Source organism: Trichechus manatus, unplaced genomic scaffold (assembly GCF_000243295.1).
Source record: "Trichechus manatus latirostris isolate Lorelei unplaced genomic scaffold, TriManLat1.0 scaffold00007, whole genome shotgun sequence".
Classification (NCBI taxonomy): domain Eukaryota; kingdom Metazoa; phylum Chordata; class Mammalia; order Sirenia; family Trichechidae; genus Trichechus; species Trichechus manatus.
In genome coordinates, this window is record NW_004443943.1 from 30,396,032 (window position 1) to 30,415,287 (window position 19,256).

The 19,256-nt window shown below is 43.5% G+C and overlaps 1 protein-coding gene across 5 annotated transcripts in view; it reads right to left on the reverse strand.

Annotated features, from left to right (window-relative positions):
- Nucleotides 1–2,896: 2,896 nt before the first annotated feature.
- Nucleotides 2,897–19,256, reverse strand: part of STN1 (STN1 subunit of CST complex) — a 41,178-nt gene continuing 24,818 nt past the window's right edge. For 3 of the 5 annotated variants that reach the window (XM_023741180.1, XM_023741192.1, XM_023741186.1), the window contains exons 8-10: nt 14,541–14,663; nt 11,406–11,478; nt 2,899–4,188 (exon numbers count right to left, since the gene is read on the reverse strand). In XM_023741180.1, the coding sequence (XP_023596948.1) occupies nt 4,031–4,188; nt 11,406–11,478; nt 14,541–14,663 (354 nt within the window). In that variant the 3' untranslated portion in view covers nt 2,899–4,030. Of the gene's footprint in view, nt 4,189–11,405; nt 11,479–14,540; nt 14,664–19,256 lie in introns of all 5 variants that reach the window. The other 2 variants (XM_023741194.1, XM_023741196.1) reach the window with 2 other exon arrangements.

Genomic DNA, 19,256 nt, shown 5'->3' on the forward strand with positions numbered 1-19,256 from the left:
AGCAACGGGTTTTTTGGTTTTGGGTCCAGGCAAGGAGCCCTGGTGACACAGTTAACCAGGCTGTTAACAGAAGGAGGCTGTTTACAGCCTTAGAAACCTTATGGGGCAGTTCTACTCTGTTCCACAGAGTCGCTATGAGTTGGAATCCACTCTGTGGCAACGAGTTGGGATCCAGGATAGATGATTCTCAAAGCCTGCAGCTGGGAAGGCTCTCCTGAAAGCCCCGCAGCCCCACTTTCTGCAGCTTTGGGGAAGGGGTGGTGGTGATGCAGCAGCGGCACAGGGCATCCATCCTGACAGATACCTAGCACCTGCCGGGACTCCTTCAAGTCCAGGCTCTGATGTACAGTTTTGCAAAACCTAGAAACACAGTATCCAAACCCCACAAGAGAGAAGGGGTCTCCAACTCTTCACTCCAGCGGGATTTGCACTGCAGCCGGAGGCTGGGCTGTGGCTTCCAGGCGACCCTGAGGCTCTGCATCACGCCAGTCGAGTCTGGATGGGAGCCAGAAAACGAGGATGCAAGACGTTTACCTTGGGAAAAACTGACACGGCCACGAAACTGTTCAGGGTGAGCATCCAGAGCTCAGGGAGGGATAAACCCAGAGGTAAAGCACCTGTCAAATTTCATGTCACAGGGATTGAGGAAAAATGTGTTCATCAGGTAAGCACCCATATATTTTTGGCCCTCCACTGGAATTTCCTCTGCACCACGGTAGTTTCTTCTTTCACGAAAGTACTAACTTCGAAACGACTAAACACTAACTTTTTATCTTTGGGGGTATGTCCATACAGGCGTACCCTACAACCGTTTTAATGAGTGGGGTGCAGGGAGGAATGGGCACTCTCTTGGCCCTAAACGTGTTGGTGGCAGAGTGGGCGGATCAGCCTTCGCTCCTTGCACCTTCCGTTTTTCGAGATGAGGCCGGGAAAAGAAGGAAAAAGGAAATGAAACACGGGACCCAAACGCTGCTGCTTCCGCCGACGACGCGCAGGAGCGGTAGGTTGACGTCGCCTTTGGTGTTCCGACTTCCGGTCGGGCCAGAACCGTCACCCGACCCTCGCTTCCAGCCCGGCCACTTCCTCCCCCCCGCCGCCCGCCGAGCCCGCATCCCCGGGTTCCGCCCCAGCCCCGCTCCGGGACGCGGCTCCGCCCCACCAGGCCCGCTCCTCGGCGGGCGACGCGGCTGCGTAGTGGATACTCAGCTTCTCTTCCGGCACTCCCCCGAGAACACGGACAGATCGCAGAGCCGGATTTTCAGGGTCCTTGGAGCCAGCCTGGAAATCCCCACTTTCCAAGTTACGCCCTTCCAAGTCACCTTTCCCTTCTGCCTCCCCTCCCTCCAGTGGTGGGACCCTGAGCTAGGGTCTCCAAGAGATTGGTCCAGGCTTGGGCTACTTTTATTTTTATTTTGCTCCTGATATAGTATACAAAACAATGCCAAAAGCATCCCCAGGCGTCAAGGACTTCGTGTTTACTTCCTAAGGTATGGAAGGATGGGGAGGCAGGACCGGCTGAGATGAAAGGGGACGTGTCACACTGACCCGGGAGCTCAGCTCAGTCAGCCTTAGCCCCTTCTCATTAAGTTGTGGAAAAGAAGGGGGGAGGGGGCGACCATCCCTCAGAGACCACAACAAACATTTGTCTCCTATCTGTAGGATCACTATGAGTCGGAATCCTCTCGAGGAAATGAGTTTTGTCTATGGAGCATCACTTAAGAGGAAATGAACCCTGTTAAAGGGTAACATCAAGGAGCCCTGGTGGCGCAAATGTTTAAGCGCTGGGCTGCTAATTGAGAGGTTGGTGGTTAGAACCACCAGGGAGAAAGACCTGGTGATCTGCTTCCTTAAGGATTACAGCCAAGAAAACTCTATGGGGCAGTTTTACTCTTGTTACACAAGGTCGCGATGAGTCAAAATCGGCTGGACTGCAGCCAACAGCAACAAGGATCGCCTCCAGAGGAGGGATAAAAGGAAAAGCCACAATTCTTCTTAGGCTGAGAGAGTGGAGATGGGGCTGTCAGTGTGGAGACTTCCATCTGCCCCTAGATCCAAACCATGGAAGGCAGAGACCAAAACAGACATGGGAGACAGACAGCAGGCTTCGCCAGCGTAAGCCTGACATACTGTGCTGGATCTGACTTCTGGGCTTACAAACGATGCCATTTCCACACAGAGCAAAACAACTCTTCCAGGCCAGTGGATCTCCAGCAGAACCACTTAGAGCTTATTGCATCAGAGCAAATGCTACTGTGTTAGGTGGTGTGGGACCATAGTCTCAGGGGACAAAGTAGTAATTAGCATAAAATAGTTCACAAAGATAAATGGTCCACATCCTAGATTGGTGAGTAGCATCTGGGGTCTTAAAAGCTTGCATGGCCATTTTAAGATACAACTATTGGTCTCCACTTGTATGGAGCAAAAGAGAATGAAGGTAATCAAAGGATGAAAGAAGAAACTAGTCCACGGGACTAATAGCCCACACGATGTACAGCCTTCTCTAACCTGAGACCCAGACTAGATGGTGCCCAGCTACCACTACCAACCATTCTGACCAGGGACACAATAGAAGGTACCGGATAGAATGGGAGAAAAATGTAGATCAAAACTCAAATTCCTAAAAAGGCCAGACTTACTGGACCAATATAGACTAGAGGAACCCCTGAGAATATTGTCCTAAGGTAACCTTGGAACTTGGATTTGAAGCTATTTCTGTAGGTCACCTTCCAGCCGAATAATAGATTGGCTTATAAAATAAATAAAATCACCTGTGAGTAGTGTGCTGCCTTAAACAATTAACTACATGAGACCAAACGGTCAACATTTACCAAAAGAAAGATAAGAAGGCAAGGAGGGGAAAGGAAGCTAGATCAATGGAAACAGAACAGAATGGAAATAATGAGAATGCTAACACATTGCAAAAGTAACGAATGGCATGGAACAATATGTATAAAAATTGTTAAAGGGGAACCTAATTTGCTGTGTAAACTTTCATCTGAAACATAATAGTAAAAAAAAGGAACAAATGTCATCCACGGCTAGATGGCAACAGATGAAGGCAGATGTGCCTTTTGTGAAAAGACTAATTAAGTCCAGATCTTTCTCTGCACTTTATTTTTGCTGGCTAGATTTGTCATTTTGCTGTTAGAACAAGCTTACTACATACCTCAGATTGTCTTCCCTTGACTTCGTCATCCTGAGCAAAAGCATGACTCCATCACCTGTCTGGGCACATACTGAGTCTTTGTCAGATGGTGTCAGCACGTCCTGCATACTCAATGGCAACCTTGAACAAAACATCCACCAGCTCCCCAGGCTGACTGCCTCCACCATTTTCTGGGGCAGTAAGGGACAATGTATTTAGTCACACACATCTTTAAATGCAGGGAAGTGTACTGAGAAACCTTTCAATTCAGAATAAGGAAAATGAAAAACACAGAGCCATGTTGTAGATCTTTTTATTCCCACCTCTGGTTGGGTTATAACACAGCACTAAACCAGGATTCAGGACCTACTTCCGGGGCTTGAGCCACAGAAATGTGGTGAGTGACACATATCCAGGGAGAATTATTCCCCTAACCCTGGTTCTTAGACATCGAGAGAGGCCCATGAGAATGTATCTGATAGTCTGAAGTTGTAAAATTTTAGAACTGTATGATCTGGCTTTCTGCTCCTCAGTTTCTGCAGGACATGGGCCTTCACCCTTTACTACGATAGAGCCTCAAACCCCAAACACACTGATTAAGCTGCTGACACTGTTTCCTCCCCCTTCTGCTCCATGAGTGATGCCAGTCCAGCCAGGTCAGAGGGGAGGATTTTCATGTATTGTGGCTGAGATAAAAGCCATTTTATCCCAGGGATACAGCAGGTAGAAGGCAGTCTATAACATTTATGCCAAATCCCACTGCCCAATAACTGCAGTTTATACTTTATCATGAGGTAACTGCCTCCAGACACATAAGCCCTACAAGTTGTCTAAAATCAGAGCCTGGGAGTGAAGTCCACCTCCTCTTTCTCCCCAGACAGCCTCTCAGAACGCCATGTAGTAGTGCTCCATGGTGCTGACGATGTCACTCTGGTCCTCCAGGAGCTCTAGCACCTGCCGCAGCACAGCTTCGCTCAGGCCTGGGCTGAGGCTCAGGCGAGCACAGGCCAAGATGTGCAGGAAGTGGCAGCCCTTCTCCACGTCTGCAGGAAAAGAGGCAGGTGGCCAAGCTGAAGCATGCCTGTCGGGCCCTCCTCTCTGTCCTTCCCGCCCCCCCAAGTGGAAGCGTTATTAGCTCCTTGCTATTCACAGTGTGGACTGAGGACCGGCAGCATCAGCATCACCTGGGAGCTTGTTTTAAAATGCAGAATCTTAGGCCCTCCTCATGTCTCCTGAATCAGAATATGCATGTTAACAAGCTCCTCAGATGATTCCTGTGCACACTGAAGTTGAGACACACGAGCCTAGATTATCAGCAAAAACACAACACAACAAATACAGCCGTTCTTGGTCCCATTTCACCATAGTCACAATGATCACTGTTTGGTATTTAGATCTTCGACCACCAAAGAATCCCAATCGATTTTATATCCAGTGGGTTTTTAGCCCTTGATCATCTTTTTCTCTAATGCAGTGACATGTATAAGTTCATCTATTTAGTGTTGACCCCTAGCTTCCCAGGTGGGAGGATTCACAGCAGAGCAGGGTGACAGTGGCTCCATCATTTTTTCTGCAAGTCCTAATTTGATGGGGCCACCATAGAGACAAAGGGATCCCTACTTTTGGCCTGTTCTGATTCCTGTCATTGAGCTAAGAAGTCTTGGCTATGATGGATAGGTCCTAAAAACTTCTTACCCTCTACCCAATACTAAGACCATGTAGTTTACAGTGATACAAATTCAGGGTTTAATAACTTTTCCTAGTTGATATCAATGATTTAGGCAGTAATATTTACTGAGGGTTGTGATCATTAGTGGGTCATCAAATCAGTGGGTTGTGGTTTACCTTTTCTTCCCTTACAAAACAGAAAAATACCAAATGTATTGCATTCCATTTAGAAAAAGCATTATATTTTGAAACTTTTATTTCAATTATATATATGCATATTACTTGTGGAATATAATTATTAATTTATTGGGTCATGATGTCAAATGTATTTCTAACTCTGAGTAAAAGTCAAACCTGATTCTTAAATAGAAGCCCTCCAAGTCTCCACACTTTAAAGCTCTGGGGCAGGGCCAGGCTTGGGCTCTCACCATTGCAAACCTAGCACCTTGCCCACAAAAGCTGCTCAAGACAGTCACACAATGTTATATTCAGATGATCAAAGAGGTATTGTGGTGTTGGGCGAAGCATGGTTTGGGATTCAGGGGACTTTGTGGCCTTGGGCAGGTCATACTATGCCCGAACCTCAGTTTTCTCACGTGGCGGGGGGTGGTCTGGAGGGCACCACCTCTGAGGTCCCTTCCAGGTCTAAGGTTCACAGGCAGTGGTCTATGGCTAACAAGATCTGCTAAATTCTGACCTCTAGTGGCTACATCAACTCATTATTCCTCCCAATTGGGGTTACGGTTGGAAATCTTGCCACCGCCACTGGACTCCACATTTACAGGTTTTCCTCTTCAGCATTCATCCAATAAAGATTTAGCGAACGCTTACTGTGTGTGTAGTGCTGAGTGAGGGGAGGCAATAGAGAGCAGTAGGTGGAGGGCTGACTCTGGGGCCAGACCTGAATTCAAGTCCTGACTCTGCTATGGGTAAACTGCTTCACTTCTCTCTGTTTCCTCATCTGTAAGATGGAAATAAAACCACCTAGCTCGAATGGTGATTGTGTGGATGAAATGAAACCCTAGTAGGTGCTTCTTACATGGTGGAATTAATACAATTATACCATAATATCCATAGCCTAACAAGACACATCTTAGGTAGTCACTGTTCTAAAGAAGCTTCAACTCTCTGAAGAAGAAAGACTCACAGAGAGGAAAAGCTAAACACAAGGGAGGGCGGCAAATGGTTGGTGATGGAGGGTAGATAAGGAATGACTTCAACGAAACGGGGCCCTACACACAGCACAGAAGAGAATGCCAGGACTTTAAGCCGCTCGGCTTCTCCATACCTCAGTGCTTACAAGGCCTGGCAGTTCAGGTTCAGGGCTCGAGATGACTGACAGGCATGTGCAGCGCCCCAAGGAGTGATGCCGCCTGTCCTATTGGACTTAAACTGTTTCTTCGGAAAGCCCATTCTGTTGTCTGAGGGTTGTCTGGTGAGGCTGGTCAGTAGAGTGACCTTCCAGTCACATGTGGAATATGAACTTAGACCATTTTTTAAATATAAGAACAGACTTCGAAATAGGAAGAGTCATAAAAGTGATTCCAAAATAGGAAAAGTCGAGCTCCTAGCTATAAGCACAGATATCATTTAACTCTCTGTGGGACAAACCCACAATCTGCAGACTGACTCTTCTGAAGGTGTTTAGCCAGACAGACGTGCTTATCTTAAAATGAATCTCGAATTGCAATGATAACTGTGCCTTATATTTTCAAATATTTTTACATATAGCCTCATTTGATAATGTAGCTTCCCCAAACCCAAACATAGCTAGTGATGTTCAAAAGATCCCAATCATTTTAAGATAAACTTTGGGATACAACCTACTAACTATGAAAGGTTGGGAACATGCTTAATGGTATCTTAAAAGGATTATAATAATTTAATAGACATCCTTCTAATATGAGTAGTGTCATGTGATCTTCAGTTTCCATAAAAAGCAGTTGTACTATCTGGGGCACAGAATGAATCTTTTTGAAAAGCTAATAGTTAAAGTTATCATCTACGGAAATGCTGCCATTTCAGAAGTCATCAAATGCTAATTTTCTCAGGTGTGAAACAGAGAAATGTCCCTATTTTTAAGAGATATAAGCTGAAGTTCTTAGTGACTCTAGGTAAAGGGTATATGGGTGTTTGTTGTACTAGTCTTTCAACTTTTCTGTAGGTCGGAACATTTTCAGAATAAAAAGTTGGAGGTAAAAAGACATCTTCAATGTGGAATTCTTTCTTTTTGGATAATGTGCCATTGTTGTACCCCATACCTAAAGCCAAATTTCAGATCTTTAACTTTAGCCCAACAAGAATAGAGTAACATCCACACATAGATTCTAAACCTGCTTCCTTCCAGATCAATATTAAACCAAACAGAGTGAGCATCTGGGTCTCCACTCTAGAGAGCTAAGGGCTACCACCTGTGCCATTAGGCCAGAAAACTTTATATTTATTTAGCCCGTTATATTTCTAACTATATGCTGACAACTCTTTTAACAGTTTTATAAGCACCAATTCACTTAATCCTCATAACAACCTATGATATAGGTACTATTATCCCTATTTTGCATATGAAGAAACTGAGGCAGAGACTTATCTAAGGTCCCACAGCTAAAGGTGGCCAGATTGGGATTCAAACCCAGGCACAATGGCTTCAGAGACCAGCTCTTCACGACTATGCCACACTGCCCATCTTTACACCAATCTGGTTTGAATACTTTTGGAACTTAAAACAGGCCTGATGTTTACAGTCCTTCCATTTTTGTAGGTTTAGCCTTTGCTGAGACTCATCAATGTCAAAAGATTTCAAGTCATTCTATCGCTCATCCAGACAAAGAAAAACTCATGCTATATTGTTGTATGAAAGTTTAGAAATGAACTAAAGGCCAAGCAGGAAATGGTTAAATAAGTGGCAGAATATCTCTCTATACATATAATGGAATATCGTGCAGCTATTAAAAAGACTTTTATATGTACTGGTAGTGCAAACAGTAAACCTGCTTGGCTGCTAACCGAAAGGATGAAAGTTCGAGTCCACTCAGAGGTGCCTTGGAAGAAAGGCCTGATGATCTACTTCTGAAAAATCAGCCACTGGAAACTCTGTGGAGCACAGTTCTACTCTTACAGACATGGATTCTCCATGAGTTGGAGTCAATGCAATAGCAACTCTTGGTTGTTGCCGAATAACCTCTAGAAGCCAATAATAAAAAATATAAGGTGTGCAACACTATATGCTAACTTTTATTGTTTTTTTTAAAAAAGGAAAATCGATACAAGTATACTTGTAGATGCATATAATATCTCTGGAAGGATATGCAAGAAACTAGTACTAACCACTGCCTTTGGCAAGGGGAACTTAGAGTCCAGGGGTCAGTGTTGGGAAGAAGTTCGAAATTTCTGTGTGTACTTTGGCACTGTTTGACTTCTTACCGTGTACATATATTATTATTCAAAACAATTTTTCTAATGCCATAGATGTTTCCTATGAAAATAAATGGTAGCAGAAGCTTCCAAGAGAGTCACCAGAGGGTATTTTTGCAGGCATTCTCAGTTACTCCTACTCCAAATCAGCTCCTGAGAGTTTATCAGCTCCAAGTGACTGGCTTATGGCTTTCAGAGGCAGCTCCCACTGATGGACAGAGGGGCAGAGCCCGTCCATTTTGACACACACACTCCCCTGAGCAGGAGCTGGCCTGGGAGTTCATTAGATGTGGATATAAAACCTGCCACTTTCATGGTCCCTCAGGTCACACAAGCTGTTGGTTCCCCTAAGAGATGAGGTATGAATTCCGTTCATTTGCCTCACCCAGCCCTAGGCTCATGTCAATCAATTCTGTTCCTAATGCAAATCAAGTAAGAATCCAACCCAGGGGCCTAGTCACCAATATTATCTCAAGAACCGCCTCTCATCCCTTCTTGGCTAAGGAATCCCACATTTCACTGCTGTTAAATGTGCCTTAAATTGTGGTAGATGTCCACATGAACCATGGCTTCTTCTAACTTGAGACCAGAAGAACTGGATGGTACTTGGCTACCACTACCAACCGTTCTGACCAGGGACACAATAAAAGGTCCCAGATAGAATGGGAGAAAAACACAGAACAAAACTCAAATTCCTAAAAAAGACCAGACTTACTGGACTGATAGAGACTAGAGGAACCCCGAGACTATCGCCCTAACATATGCTTTTAACTTGGAACTGAAGCCACTCCTGTAGGTATCCTTTCAGCCAAATAATAGATTGGATTATAAAACAGACAATATCACCCGTGAGGTATGTGCTCCCTTAGACAATCAACTATAGGAGACCAAAAGGTCAACGTTTACCCAAAAGCAAAGATGAGGAGGCAAGGAAGGGCAAGGAAGCTAGATCAATGGAAACAGAACAAACACAAAGGAAATAATGGAATGCTGGCACACTGTTAAGATTGGTAAAACTATAACCAATATCATGGAACAATTTGTATAAAAATTGTTAAATGGGAACCCAATTTGCTGTGGAATTTTCACCTAAAACACAATAAAATATTTTTTTAAAAAAATTGTGGTAGATGGTCTTTCCCTAGACTAAAGGGTACTTATTCTTATTGATCTGAATGAACCAAAGGACAGCCAGAAATCCTTGCATTGAAGTAATAGATTGCTTCAAGTTTATTTTAAGACCTGTTGTCACACCACCCTGGGATCTGACCTCGTTGATTTTGAAATGGCTAAATAGGGCGGCATACCATAAATGCCAGGGCTGGAAACCTGGCCCAGCTCTACCCTCTGACAAGCCTGGACTGAGCCCAGGACCCAGGGATGAGTGGGCTGAAAGGACTGGAGGTGGACTTCTCTGGAGAGAAATAAAGCAGGGACAAGAGACCTGCAGTCATTCACCACCCTTTCCACTTGCTTCTAGCATCATTTGTGGACATACGTCAACATACATTACTAGCGTATGTTTGCAAAAGATAGTGATTGACTCCCTGAGGGACTGAATTGCTGCGCGGAGGGCTGTGGGGACCATGGTCTCGGGGAACATCTAGCTCAATTGGCATGACACAGCTTACAAAGACAATGCTCTACATTCTACCTTGGTGAGTAGTGTCTGGGGTCTTAAAAGCCTGTGAGCAGCCATCTAAGATACTCCACTGGTCTCATCCCTTCGGGAGCAAGGGAGAATGAAGAGAACAGGATACAAGGAAAAGATTAGTCCGAAGGACTAATTGTCCACAGCTACCAAGGCCTCCACCAGACTGAGTCCAGTACAGCTAGATGGTGCCCGGCTACCACCACTGACTGCTCTGACCAGGATCACAACAGAGGGTTCTGGACAGAGCTGGAGAAGGATGTAGAGCATAATTCTAACTCACAAAAAAAAGACCAGATTTACTGGCCTAAAGGAGACTGGAGAAACCCTGAGAGTATGGCCCCCAGACACCCTTTTAGCTCAGTGGTGAAGTCACCTCCAAGGTTGACTATTCAGCCTGGGAGTGGACAGCCCCGTAAAACCAAATGAGACTAACGAGGTACAGGAGTCCAGTGACAAGGGCCAGGAGGCAGAAGGGGACAAGGAAGCTGGTGATAGGGAACCCAAGGTTGAGTAATGATACTGTTGAGGTGAGATTGTTAACCATTGTCATAGGGCAACATTTGTAGTAACTGTTAAATGAGAAACTATTTTGTTCTGTAAGCCTTCATCTTAAGTGAGAATAACAGCACAATTAGAAGAGCGTAGTCAATGTCACTGAACTGTGCATGTAGAAATTTTTGAAATGGTGTATCTTTGGCTATGTGTATTTTCACCAAAAAAAAAAAAGGTGAGAAGTTAGAGGGTTGATATGTTGTGGGGTTGTTAACCAATGTCATAAAACAACATGTGTACTACTGTTTCATGAGAAACTATTTGTTCTGTAAGCCTTCACCTGACGTACAATAAAGAAAAAAAAATAAAAAAATAAAAAGATAGTGTTTGAAAAGTCACCTTTAAGACTTACCAGTTTACACAAGTATTTAAAGATAGGAATAATAATGCTTTCTCCTCTTTCTAACCAGTGTGAAAATGGTAGTTTCTGTCACACTATCTACAGTTTGAGTTTCTAACCACTAGGGGCTGACATTACTCCACAAAAACTTCTAATCATCAGTTTCCAAGATGGCTGAATTAAACTGTTCACAAACTCTAAAGACTAGAACCATTCCTCCCAGCACTGAAGGGCCTTGATTTTAGAAGAGAGGGAAATGTCAGCTTTGGAATGAAAGACAATGAGCAAGAGTGAACCAGAAATAGCCGTATCAGAATCACCTAGGGAGCTCACTGGTCTAGCCCCCACTCACCTCTACTGAATCAGAACCCAGGGGTAGGACCTGGGTACCTGTAGGTTTAAAAAGCTCCAAGATTGAATCTTATTTGCAGCCAAGGTCAGAACGACTGTGCTAGCCCAACACTTATCACAGAGAAGAGGAAACTGAGGCTCAGAGAGGGCAGGTACCTTGACCAATCACCCCCCACCCCAAGTCACTATGGGAGAAAGCTCCAGGTCTCCAGCTCTCCATCCACTGAGAGGGACCGTCCTCTGCCAGTGCACCAGGGCGTCACACATATGTTACCACCACTTACGATTTGGTTTCTGGCAGTCTTCTTGAATAATACGGTGGATCTTTCTGTGCAGTTCTTTGTCTTCTCTGGTTACCTAAACAGGAAAAACAGTTCCAAGAGAAAGGGTTCTTAAGTAACAGACATTGTGTCATCCAGACTCCCAAATTAGTATTTAGGATAGTTTGTGAAGATTTCATTATGATAGTCATCCTTCCCACACCAAAATGCAGTTTTCAATACTTGGCATATTGTCAAACCAGTTCTGTCCCTAAGCAGCTCACCACTCTGCAGTTGGCCCAGAGGCAGAGGCACAGCCCTGTAGGAGCTAGTTCACCGAGGCTATGATGTAAAGAAAACTGGAATTCTGTACTTTTAAAGAGCAACTTTCTTCTTAAATGTTCATAACACATTCATCAAAATTTTCTTATTTGTTGGTTAGACAGATAGACAGACAGACAGGCAGACAGATTTTTGAGGGAGGCGCAATGATCAAAATCTTGATATTTACCCCAGAGGACTTCTTCCTCTGGTCCCTGACACCTGTCGTGTGTCTCATTACTTTTCTTCCTTCTCCCAAACACAATGGAAAAAAAAAAAAAAGTAAGGAAAATCTAGCAAGAGAGTAAATAGCCTATCCACTGAAACAATTTTTGTTCTTAAAAGCAACAGAACCCAGTTCCTTTCTCAACCAGCTCAGCAACCCAGTGGGTTTCACCTTCACATTCAATGATAAATCTAATAACAAAAAAAGAAAAAGAAAGAGAAAGGGAGGGAGAGAGGGAAGAAGGAAGAAAGAAGCATGTAAACAAACACAGCTGGAAGTTTCCACATAGAAAGAGCCCAGGAATGCTTGCCTGACCAGACTTACAGAATGAGGATGTTGATAACGCCTGCCTTTTCTCAACTCACAAGGTTATTGTGAAGATTAAACAAGGTAATGTGTGTGACAGCTGGAGAGCATTATACAAATAGAAGTACTGGTATTATATGATAACAATTTCCCTGCAGGAGGGCCTCAGGAGAAAGGAAACCTACAAAGCCAGCCAGTGGAAGGGGAAGAGTGAACTCAGATAAGGGGCCTGTGATGCTGGGGAAAGAACTAATATGGCTAGATCACCCTATTCCAACTCATAATGATTCACAGGAGGAAGTGGCCCAGCCCTGCCACACCTTGGCCCTGGCCTGCTTTCTGCAGCCCTGCTGCTCCTCAGGAAGAGTTCCCCTCTACAGACCAGAAGGGAGGCTGTCCAGAAGCTGCAGGGGATGTGTGTCCCAGAGGAGAGCATGTGGTGGGCTGTGCAGGGTGTGCCGCCTCACAGGAGGCAACTGATTCCCACCAGGCCTGCCCCATCCTGGAAGGGACGGAACTGTGCTCACCTCTTACACAGATTGGAATACTGCTTTCAAAATGTATTCAAATAGTATTTAAAACATACCCTAATATTTAAAAACTCTCTAAACTTGGGAATCACTCAGGCAACTCTACACCAGGAAAATGTCCCGGTAAGGAAGGCTTCCCCTCAGGAATCATCCCTAAGTGATGTGACTTCTGGGATGCCTCAGAGCTCTGGTCTGTCTCTAGGAGAATCACACTTAAATGCCACCACCAGCAGTGGTCACATGGAGGCCAGTTTTCAGCTTGGTTCCTCCAATATTGAAGGTATGTAGTGAGACGGCAGTGGGTTTGGTTTCTTTAGTGAGAGGTGAAGAGCCCTGGTGGTACAATGGTTAAGCACTCGGCTGTTCACTGAAAGGTCACCAGTTTGACCCACCAGCTGCTCTGTGGGAGAAAGATGTGGCAGTCTGCTTCTGTAGAGATTTACAGCCTTGGAAATCCTATGGGGCAGTTCTAATCTGTCCTATACGCTGTGAGTTGGAATCGACTCGATGGCAACAGGTTTGTTTTTTGTTTTTTTTAGTGAGAGGTGATGAGTTTCTGGGTGGTGCAAATGATTAATGCACTCACTGCTAGTTGAAAGGTTGGAGGTTCAAGTCCACCCAGAGATACCTTGGAAGAAAGGCCTGGTGGTCTACTTCCGAAAAATCAGCCTTTGAAAACTCTATGGAGCACGGTTCTACTTTGACACACATGAGGTTGCCATGAGTTGCAATCAACTCTCTGGCAACTAGTTTAGTGAGAAGTGAATTTTTAACTCTAACAGGTAAACAAGCATTCGTACTCCTGGTGGGAATGTCAAATGGTACACCCTTTTGGGAGGCCAATCAAGCTGTGCCGACCAAAAGCTTAAATGTACGTACCCTTTGATCCAGCAATTTCCCTTTCTTCTTACAGAAATATTTACATAAGCTCACAAAGATAGTTGTGCCAAAACAGCCAAGCAACAGTATTTATGACAGCAAAAAGTTGGAAACCTAAAGTCTATCAAAATAGGAATAGTTAAAAACTTATGACAAGCATCGATCAATTGGAATACCAGGTTAAGTGTTCTAAAAAAAATAAATAAAGGAGGTATATTTATAAGTACCAAACGTAAAGATGCCCGTGATGTCAGATTTTGGCTCATGACTTAGAGCTGGTTCTCAACTGTCCCAGGGGACATTTGTCAATGTCTGGAAACATTTTTAATTGTCACAGCTGGGAGGTGCTGCTGGCATCTAGTAGGTAAAGGTCAGGCATGTTGCTAAACATCCTGCAATGCACAGGGCAGTCCCCCACAACAAAGAATCATCAGGCCCAAAATGCCAATAGCGTTGAGGTTGAGAAAACTTGATTCAGAGCAGGATCGCATTTTTTATAAAGCAAAAAAGCCACTGGAGCATATATTTGTATACCTGCATTTGTAAATAAATGCACAGGATAAATCTTTAGAAGGACATATCATTAAAAGTGGCACTTTAGGAGAGATAAGGGTAGATTTTGCTTTTTACTTTATGTATCTCCTTAATGATTGTTTTTTTAAAACAATACAACCAAACCAAACCCGTTGCTGTCAAGTGAATTCCGACTCATAGAGAACCTATAGGACAGAGTAGAACTGCCCCATAGGGTTTCCGAGGAGCAGCTGGTTGATTCAAACTGCCGACCATTTGGTTAACAGCCGAGTTCTTAACCACTGCACCATCATAGATATTTTTAAATAATATATTTGTGATTGGAGCTATGAGGGGGAGAAAAAAAAGCTGCAGGTCTCTTACGTAGTAGAGATTATCAAAACCATCTTCTTTCTGGAAAACAAGTCCCTTTTCCTGAAGCAGCTGTATAGCGTTCTTAAATATACTATGAATTGCCTGGGAAGCGGTGTCATTCTTAAAATCCACCTGTTGGAAGAGAAAAAAGAAAAAAAAACACAGAAGGAAGTAAGGCTAACAGTTCTACTTTACATAACCTGAGAGCAATTTCCTAGACCAACTGGTTTAGGAACTCGCCTGATATACTTATGCATCTGCTGAGTCAAAAAAATCCAGGTATGCGCAGGCCTAGCAAGGATGGTATTTAAGGAGGACAGAAGTTTGCTCTGGCAGAATCATTCTTGATAACTGCTCCACAACTTAGTTCTGATTTTCTTGTTTAATTCTGTGATACAGAGTATAAAATGAAAAAGCTACTCTTCACTGGTATACAATCTTTCATGTAGTTTTTAATACAGACCCAAGCATTGAGGTTGTTAGTGGTTCAATGGCAGAATTCTTGCCTTCCATGTGGGAGACCTGGGTTTGATTCCCAGCCAAATTACCTCACGGTCTGTCAATGGAAGCTTGTGTGTTGCTAAGATGCCGAACAGGTTTCAGCAGAGCTTCCAGACTAAGACAGACTAGGAAGAAAGGCCTGGAGATCCACTTCTGAAAATCAGCCAGTGAAAACTTTATGGATCACAATGGTCCGATCCACAACTGATCATGGGGATGACGCAGGACTGGGCAGCGTTTTGTTGTGCATGAGGTCACCGTGAGTTGGGGGCAGCTAAAAACAACAACAAACATTGCATATATATTATCTCCTTTCTTCGTTGGAATTTTGGCTATATACAATCTCTTTCTAAGGACTTTAGAGAAATTTACACACTTTGAAATAATCTGGGAGTCCAGCGTGTTGTCAGTGTCAAATCTTATTTTAAATGGAGAATGATGGAGGTAAACAGCTAGCTGTAAAGAAACCTGTCCAGGGCGGGTCCCTGAGGCTGATGGTGGAAAGAAGTCCTGGAGTGAAGCAAAGAACACTACACAGAAGGAGCCTTTGCTGCGATCAGTTTTCTATCTCCTCCCTTTCAATGCTTCTTCTCTAAGAGATGGGTTTGCTCAAAGAAGTACCAGGTCATCCCATTTCTTATTCCCAACATGGTCTTCACAGGACATATGAAACAAGCTAGGTTATTAGCTATGTCCTACACAGTTAACTCAACTGTGTGCTGCTTGATCAGGCACTTTGTTTTCATCTCGGTCACCTCCTCTTGGTTACCTGCTCCCAGGCACATGGGGGGCAACCAACAGAGATTTGTGAAATGAATGGAAATACTCCATTAGAAATACTGCATCCTTCTTGTTATTCCACTGGGTATTTTCAGTTCATTCTCAAAACAAAGAAAATGGTGACAAAACAGTTGTCCTGGGAGATAAAGATCCATTTTTAATGTGAAAGAAATTTGTCAAGACGTCATGCAGAACACAGCTCCAAAGAAATGCAGCAAAATGTCCAAAAAAGTATTTGAAGGCAAAGTCCTAGCTGTCATGAAAAGTCATGAAGGCTGTCTGGGAAAGCACCCAGAGGTGCTGAAAAAGAGTGTGGGTGAGATGCGCTGATGACATTTTCTCAAAGGGGAAGGGAAAGGAAAGAACCCCCTAGATGGTCTCAAGTGTCGACAATTCTATTCCTAAATAAACACTCTTTCTAGAAGACATCTCCCAAACAGGCATTTTATTAATCTAACAGATCCTAGCAATGTTGCAAAAACATGTTCCCTGGGCTGAAGACGACAGTCCAACACTCTTGATTAAATTGTCTACATTTTTCCTTAACAGAACAAGCTGGAGAACCTGATCGTTAGAGCATTAGGACCTAAAAGGTGGTAAACATTCCAAGTTATGATAGCACTCATTCTCTGTAAGGAGAATAAGGCTGAGAAATATTTGACGACTCCCACAGGCAGAAAAGCTATTTGGGTATGTTTAGAATAAACACTTCACCTAGTAATGCTCAGCCACGTATCTTTTGATTCAAGGGGGCTTAAGGCAAAGCTATTTTTCATTTTGCAACATGAGTGCTCTTACTTAGGTGGAGCACAATCAACCTAATAGACTCCTTAACAAGCTTTGTAACAACTACTTAATCTTCATCGTTCCAAGATGATTTGCCATTTTAACTCAATTTAACATAAGAATCCTAAGGGTTGAGTTTATTACATCTCTCACTGAGATAGAAATATTGGAAACTAACTAGCAGTGATTGTCACATGATTATTGCTGTTGTTAACTGCCACTGAGTTGGCTCCTGACTCATGGCAACCCCATGCCCAACAGAACAGAATATTGTCCAGTCCTGCTCCATCCCCATGATCAGTTACAGATCAAACCATTGTGATCCATAAGGTTTTCACTGGCTTATTTTCAGAAGTAGATCACCAGGACTTTCTTCCTACTTTGTCTCAGTTCAGAAGCTCCGCTGAAATGTATGTTCAGTATCATAGCAGCACACAAGCCTCCACGGACAGATAGGTAGTGGCTGTGCATGAGGTACATTGGCCAGGAATTGAACCCACGTCTCCCACACGGAAGGCGAGAATTCTACCACTAAACCATTACTACTGTCATTAAAAATGACCCTTGGTTGTCCCCATACCATACAAAAAGGCTGGTTCCTCCTTCCAGATTTCAAAAAGGCCAAGTAGCAAGCAGAGAGTGCTCTAGGCCTGGGGGATTAAAAACACAGTTTGAGCTGTGAACAGGCAGGGCTCGACAGAAAAAGCTCTCTGTAAATATAAACAATATGTGAAGCTTCCTTTCCAAAAATATTTGCCTCAGCTGACCTTGGACATATTTCCCTGGCCTGGTTAGAAAGACCACAGTCTCAAGGGTAAAGCCTCCAATCTTCTCTTCTAAGCAGTAGCTTTTCCTGGACTAAAATGGGATTTGTGTCCTTCTTGTCTTTTTCTACAGAGCAATGACAGACTCCTCTGACTCAGGAAACTGAAACTGCTCACAGGTAAAAGCAACTAGGGGCTGAACCTGCTGAGCCTGACAGAGCCTCTCCTGTCTTAGGTCAGGAACTGGGTGGATCTCTGAAGTATATATAGTCTTCATTTCCAAACAAACTCAACATCCATCTAGCTGTCACAGAAACAATGGCTTTGCAAGTTCTGCTTATCATGTTTCTGTATTTGCTAAGAAAGGCCACGGTGGGAAAAAAAGAAAAAAAGAAAAGAGTTGTTAACATTCAAGCTCGTTCTCCCCCTGCCTATAAACTATAACACCATCACCATTGTTTTTTGTTATGGTTTCATCTGTATGACAACAGAAAATGCCAAAGGATCTAGGGTTTCCTCATCACTGTAAAGTATCTTTATTCTTCTAGGGCTCCATTAAACAGAATTTAATTTCATGATACTGACCTCCCCAACCAGAACAATGAGAGGGAATAATTCATAATTGATTGGGAAGTAATTTCCAAAGACAAAACAAATATAGTGCCAAATTCATTTCTTTTTAAACATACAGTTTCTGCCCTAAGCATTTTTAAAAAGACACCATGCCAAAAGCTGCCCATGGATCAGTTTGAATGGAAGAGCCTTTTAGTCCTCCAGAGTCATTTAAGTCTCTACTTAATTGCAGATATCATAGAACAAAGAGCTGGTTTAACGAGAAGAATGTCTTCGCTAAGCTTTGTTTCCTTCCAAACATGCCGGATGGAATCCTCAGAAGCCCTCGGAGGTCAATTTGGCAGTGAGCCTCCTCTAAATGATTAAATGTGGAGAAGGTCAATCTTGCTGTCAATGGACAGCTGGAGGGCTGCAACTGTTTAGAAGCAACCCGGGAGACAATAAAGTGCCCTGTCGTGACCTCTGTGCCCGGTGTTTCCTGAAACGCTATCCCTCAACTCCATGTATGAAATCGTGGGTCACTGAGCACACAGCTTGCCAGGAAGAGGTAATGAGGTGTGCTCACGAAACTGAGAAGCAGTGATGGTGCCTAGGAGGTTGAAATGGTGACTCAATATCTGTCCCACCAGAATCAAGACGAACAACTTACGTGACCTGACAAGGGTAGGCAGAGAAGCCCTGTTGGTAATGGCGAAAGACTGGAAAACATCTCAACAGTCGAGCAATGGTGAGATTGGTTAAATAAAGTATGGTACATGTTAACAAAAGACTATTATATAGTGGTGAATCTGTATGTACGGCTATGAATGGATTTATAAGATAAATACTGTTCAGTGAGAAACTAGGCATAGGTTAGCGTTTAGCATGCTATCATTTGTGTTCAAAAGAAGAGCACACTATTTATAGTTTTATATGCACAGACCTTCTACAGAAGGATAGTCAAGAGATTAGTAATGGTGCTTGTCTCTAGGGACGGGGACAGGAGGGAGGATGGGAAGAAACCTTACTTTGAATTATATAGTTTCTACCACCATTTGAATTTTTTAAAATTGTGGTAAAAATATATATTGCCAATTCAATGTTTTACATGTACAATTCAGACACGTTGATTACATTCATCATGTTGTATGCAACCATCACCAGTATCCATTGCCAATTTGTCTATCATCATTAACAGATACTCAATGCTTTCTAAAATCATTTGAATTTCTAAAAACCACTCATTCCTGTGGACAGCCCAGTAAAACCATGAGAGTAACGAGGTACAGGAGTCCAGTGACAAGGCCCAGAAGGCAGAAGGGGAGTAGGAAGCTGATGATAG